The 6,656-nt window shown below is 43.0% G+C and overlaps 1 protein-coding gene and 1 non-coding gene across 2 annotated transcripts; one reads left to right on the forward strand and one right to left on the reverse strand.

Moving 5' to 3' along the window:
* Nucleotides 1–2,255: 2,255 nt before the first annotated feature.
* LOC120044911 (NADH dehydrogenase [ubiquinone] 1 alpha subcomplex subunit 8-like) lies at nucleotides 2,256–6,360 on the reverse strand. Its single transcript, XM_038989646.1, has 4 exons — nucleotides 6,198–6,360; nucleotides 5,091–5,254; nucleotides 3,326–3,491; nucleotides 2,256–2,702 (listed from the first exon to the last, which is right to left on the reverse strand). Exons 1-4 carry the CDS (start codon nucleotides 6,246–6,248, stop codon nucleotides 2,565–2,567), a joined length of 519 nt encoding a protein of 172 aa, XP_038845574.1. The 5' UTR covers nucleotides 6,249–6,360; the 3' UTR covers nucleotides 2,256–2,564.
* Nucleotides 3,135–3,210, forward strand: trnai-uau. The gene has a single exon. It is a non-coding gene; the product is annotated as a tRNA-Ile (tRNA).
* Nucleotides 6,361–6,656: the final 296 nt, after the last annotated feature.

The raw sequence follows: 6,656 nt of genomic DNA on the forward strand, positions 1-6,656 counted from the left end.
CACTGCACTGACATATCTCAGACTATACACTGCACTGACATATCTCAGACTATACACTGCACTGACATATCTCAGACTATACACTGCACTGACATATCTCAGACTATACACTGCACTGACAGACCTCACACTATACACTGCACTGACATATCTCAGACTATACACTGCACTGACATATCTCAGACTATACACTGCACTGACATATCTCAGACTATACACTGCACTGACAGACCTCACACTATACACTGCACTGACATATCTCAGACTATACACTGCACTGACATATCTCAGACTATACACTATACACTGCACTGACATATCTCAGACTATACACTGCACTGACAGACCTCACACTATACACTGCACTGACATATCTCAGACTATACACTGCACTGACATATCTCAGACTATACACTGCACTGACAGACCTCACACTATACACTGCACTGACATATCTCAGACTATACACTGCACTGACATATCTCAGACTATACACTGCACTGACATATCTCAGACTATACACTGCACTGACATATCTCAGACTATACACTGCACTGACATATCTCACACTATACACTGCACTGACATATCTCAGACTATACACTGCACTGACATACCTCAGACTATACACTGCACTGACATATCTCAGACTATACACTGCACTGACATATCTCAGACTATACACTGCACTGACATATCTCAGACTATACACTGCACTGACAGACCTCACACTATACACTGCACTGACATATCTCAGGCTATACACTGCACTGACATATCTCAGACTATACACTGCACTGACAGACCTCACACTATACACTGCACTGACATATCTCAGGCTATACACTGCACTGACATATCTCAGACTATACACTGCACTGACAGACCTCACACTATACACTGCACTGACATATCTCAGACTATACACTGCACTGACATATCTCAGACTATACACTGCACTGACATATCTCAGACTATACACTGCACTGACATATCTCAGACTATACACTGCACTGACATATCTCAGACTATACACTGCACTGACAGACCTCACACTATACACTGCACTGACATATCTCAGACTATACACTGCACTGACATATCTCAGACTATACACTGCACTGACATATCTCAGACTATACACTGCACTGACAGACCTCACACTATACACTGCACTGACATATCTCAGACTATACACTGCACTGACATATCTCAGACTATACACTGCACTGACATATCTCACACTATACACTGCACTGACAGACCTCACACTATACACTGCACTGACATATCTCAGACTATACACTGCACTGACATATCTCAGACTATACACTGCACTGACATATCTCAGACTATACACTGCACTGACATATCTCACACTATACACTGCACTGACATACCTCAGACTATACACTGCACTGACATATCTCAGACTCCATTCCTGTTTGGAATTGTTTTTTATTTTTTACTTAACACTTTCTTAAAACTGCATTGTTGGTTAAGGTCTTGTAAGTAAGCATTTCACTGTAAGGTCTACTACACCTGTTGTATTTGGCGCATGTGACAAATACAATTTGATTTGTTTTAGATTTACACCCTTATAACCCTAACCCTTTATAATATACAAATACATCAGGAATCACTAAACAAACAAAGGCCTTATGCTTGTTAACATTTTAGTGAAGAGTACACTACAGGGTCAGAGTAATATGGTGATTTCCCTGTGGGGACAATAAAGTTTAATTGAGAACCTTTGAGGCCAGTTCCAATACTCGTTAGACAGTTTCTTTGTCAGACAATGTGTGGATATCAACAGCCTTCTCTCTAAACGACTCTGATGCTTCGTCCCAAATGGCACTCCAGGGATCTGGTCAAAAGTAGTGCACTATATAGAGAATAGGGTGCAATTTGGGATGCAGACTGTCTTTGAACTGACCCTGTCTGTCTTCCCAGGACCATCCTCCAGGTCTCAGGGAGGAAGTGAGCAGGGAGAACAGGAGGAAACTGGACGGTGCTCATGGGTACTGACCCTGAACCCAACAATACAGTAGATGATGACTACACTCCAGGATTTCAAGTGGGGGAGACAGACACTGTTCCTGTCTGCAAAATCATAACTTAAATCAATGATCTCCTACAGTTTGTAGAAAATACATTTCCTTGAGTCTTTTGAACCAAACGCAAAAATACAAGACATTTCAGCTGAACATTCCCTTTAAAACCGATGTGTAACATTCTAACTACCAGACAAGAGATTTCTAAACAACTTCAATATTTTGTATTTATTTCACAATAATAAACACAAGTAGTTTTTGTTCATTCATTATCATTTCTACAACATAGGGACAGGAGATGTGACGATGGCTGGTGCACACAGACGTCCCTTTCTGTCCAACCAGGTCTGATGATGGTGGGTGTGCTGTACTGGACAAGACAGCAGGCTTGATGGGATAGGATCTGGAGTACTGCCTTCCGGTGTAGGGTGAAGTTGCCCCTAGTTTTGCATCCCCCCCCCCACTAATGGTTAAGGTGAGGATTGGGGCGGAGGCTGGGAAGATTACCCTTTACCAGCTCCAGAAGAAGAGTCTGCTGCCGTGCTTGGCTGGCTGCAGCTGGCCCTCGATCACAGGGTTGGGCTCTGGCCGGGGTCGCGAGTGGTAAGCATTCTCAGGAAGGGGACGAGAGGTGTCCACCTTTGTCACCTGAAGAGAAACACATGAGCCGAAACGTTAAATAAATCCACAGCGGAGAGGAGACGGGGAGCAGGTAGACTGGTTTGTAGACCTGTACTAAGAACACAAGTGAATGTTTTGCTGGTAAAAGAGAAAGCATATTGGTTCAATGAAGATCTGTGTCAACAGGCTTAAAGCTGTTTTCAAATGTGAGAGAGTACTGTTTACCTAGCATTTGCACCGCTGATGGAGGACAGAGGCAAATGGAGAGAACCAACCCACAGGTAGTATAGGTAAGAGAATGGGAGAGGGTTTTAAACATCCATAATAAACAGGAGTTGGACAAAATGAAGGTCCAATACATAGAGAATGTTCGATCATTGTTTTGCTGTTCCCAAACATGATCTTTTAATTGAATCACCCAAATCTTTATTGAAAGATGATGTCTGGGAGCAGCAGAGCGGTCCCATGTGGCTCAGTTGGTAGAGCATGGCGCTTATAACACCAGGGTTGTGGGTTCAATTCCCACGAGGGACCAGTAAAAAAATATATAAAAAAACTATGAAAAATGTGTGGACTCAGTACTGTTAAGTCGCTCTGCGTCTACTAAATGAGCCGACTTGTCCTTCTGGTAATAGTTTAAAGGGCCTCACCTTGGACAATTCTCCCAGGTTGGGTCTCTCCCAGCCCAGCTTGTCCTGCACACAACTGTCAAAGGCCTGCTGCTGCTTGCGGCACTGCCGCAGCTCCGCCAGGTTGGAGTAGTCCAGGCAGGTCCAGTACTCTGTGAAGGACTCAGCACAGCTCCCCTTTATCTGCCTGGAGGAAACATCAAGGAAACATCTGATTAGCACACTGTTGTTGTTGTTTCATTTAACTAGGCAAGACATTTAAGAACAAATTCTTATTTTACGATGACTGCCTACCCCGGACAAACCCTCCCCTAACCAGGACGACGCTGGACGAATTGTGCACCGCCCTATGGGACTCCCAATCACGGCCGGTTGTGATACAGCCTGGGATCGAACCAGAGTCTGTAGTGACACCTCTAGCACTGAGACGCTGCGCCTTAGACCGCTCCGCCACTAAGGTGACAATTCAGACAGAATCCCTTCCCCAGGCATCTATTTACTTATTTAAGCCCTCGGTTCTTTTAAGGAGCATAGGCTGTTGACAAATGTCCCCCATCTCACCCAGGCAACTGAAGTGAGCTCTAAATGTATCACTTTCCCTACATGCTGGACAAGAGTTGGCTTTCTTATGGTCAAATTAACACTTGAGTACATACTACATACTGTTATGATCCCGGATAAAACTTTTTTTTTTGACTATCTAGCTAGCCCTATGTTAGTTGACCTTTTTAAATGTGGGCAAGGTACCACTTTAAGGTAGGTGTAGGACCTCCAAAAGAATAAACAACCAGTTGTAATTACAAGTTTGACAAAACCTTGTACCATTACAATAATGCCATCTTTTACCACTCAGCCTGTGTTTACATCTGGGACCAGAACTGTTTATTTGTTCCTGCTTTGGAAGTGGGGTTTTATTTGTGGACCTTACACAGGGCAAGCCTGCATGTCAAACCCAGCCCAATTCACAGACAGATACCAGTCACTGCAAAGGTATGTGCCTGTGTGTCCGGCATTAATAGGTGTTATTAGTGCACAGCGGCCTTCTGTAAACAAAACCGCCCGTCAACCCCCACAGTGAGACAACCCATGAAAACCATAAGCCGTGGCCATCTCAGTCACCAGATATCAACCCAATTGAACACTTATGGAAGATTCAGAAGCGGTGCATAAGAACTTTTTCCACCACCATCAACGAAACACCAAATTATGGAATTTCTTGTGGAAGAATGATGTAGCATCCCTCCAAGAGTTCCATTAAAGCTGTTCTGGCCCAACGCCATATTAAGACACTAGGTTGGTGTTTCCTTTATTTTGCATTAATATCCCATGTCTGACAGACAGACAGACAGCATATAGTTAGCCTACCACTCTCGACTCGTATTGGTCAGTTGCAGAACAGAAGTGAAATGGAAACTGTATGCTTTAAGTTGAAATCTATTCACCCTGTTGTAACGGCCATATAAAAACACCCAGGTTGAGGCTTTATTCGGCTGAAAACTGTTGACAAAACCATGAATCGAAAACGGCAGACAGCGAAGTTCAGCAAAAGCTGCTGGATGTGGATCAGCTGTTTCATACAGTAAACATACAACAGAGTCCTGGCAAGGGTTCACATCTTTTCAATTTCTGTTGTGAAAACACATGCAGGCTTAAGATCTTATATCATGTCATCACAACTATTACTGGTCCTTAATGATGCTAAAACAGCCTTAAAGTGGCTCATGTGAAACAGACCAACATTTTTCATGTGGGTGTTTAATAGTCAGTCAACACTATGATTACCTACCTGAAGAAGTTAAGTGCACACTCGTTGACTTTCCTCCCTTCGTTCAGACACTTCCTAGGGTCCTTCTCCTCCCAGCGACAGAGCATGAACTCCTTGTTGGCCTTGTCACACTGTGAGCCGTAGTGGTGGGCAGCTCCCTTCAGCACCGCAGATGACACACTGATCTACACAGGGGCGAGGGCAGAATGAGACTCGACAGACACTACTCAACACGGACACACATACTGTATATAGACAAGTGTATAGCCTACTTCAATATCAAACCCTAAACAGACAAATATAATGACAAAAGCCAAAGGTGAACATTGTCAGATATGCTATCTTTGGAAAAAAAACATTACTTTTTGAGAGCATAAATCTGGTGTACTAGTATTTGGAATGGGGAGATCAGGTAAAGTACATCAGTGCTTTTGATAACGGCAATCAGAGGGGCACGACCTCCTATTTCTTACAGGTCTCATTTTATTCCATTCAAAACGTATTACTCAGAATACAAATCACAACATTATATCGTTGTCTTCAGATGCGCCCCAAACATCAACTGTATTCTTGTTGTAGGCCAACTGAAGTTGCCCTGTAAATGCACTCAAGGACAGGCTAAATATCATAACCGATTGACAGCTAGCCAAAAATACATTTTGATGTGAGACAACTTGAGGGAGAGGAATTAAATTAAACCAAATAGCTAACTAGCTAGAACGCATAAAATCACTTCCATGATCATAGAGTTAGCAAGCTTGCTAGGTATCACAACATGTTTTTTTAGTAACAGCTGTAGCTGTCCCAAACAGGGACTGCCCTACATAGATTAAACGCTAAATTATAGTACCTAACTAACGTTTGCTAGCATTAATCTTTTAACATGAATCTTTTACTTCCAGATCACAGCAAGTAACGTTAGCTGATGGTATCGCAATCTATGCAATACTTTGCAATCAACACGACACCTAGCAAACGAAAGCTAGTAACCTTGTTGGAAAGCCAGTATTTAACAAGCTTGCTAGCTAACAATAGCCTGCTATGCTAGCTCCAGTTGGATTGCTGATTTAGCTAACTTTGCTAGCATTGCTAACCAGATTGTTTCTCAACGTTACGACTCGTTCTTACCTCCTCAACATTCAAGTCATTGAAAGTGGGAACCTCCACCGAACCCGGCATGGTCCGGTTTCTGTCAGATTAATCAAAATGAAAGAACAATGTAATATACAATCAAGGTCCTCGTTTAGCTACTGGACGAGGCCGCACAAGGAAGGTCAGTGAGTGCATTGCGCATGTCCACAGGTTTGAAACGCATTTCAATGACGTGTAGAAACCGAAAGAATAACACCAAAGATACTGTGGTTTACACTGATTTAAACACTGAGTTAACTTGTTTGTCTTACGATTGGTTTCCTTCTTAATTGGAGATAGAACACCCCGGTGGCGTTAATCCATTTAGTTTTGTCGCCTTGAACAGGTTAAGCAATCCTCAACCTGATGGTGTTGGCTATCACAATCCTGACGTCTGGAGGATATATCACTCAGGACAGGAGGACCCTGCATCAAGCAAGCCAGGAGATAGACTTT

Source organism: Salvelinus namaycush, chromosome 3 (genome assembly GCF_016432855.1).
Source record: "Salvelinus namaycush isolate Seneca chromosome 3, SaNama_1.0, whole genome shotgun sequence".
NCBI lineage: Eukaryota > Metazoa > Chordata > Actinopteri > Salmoniformes > Salmonidae > Salvelinus > Salvelinus namaycush.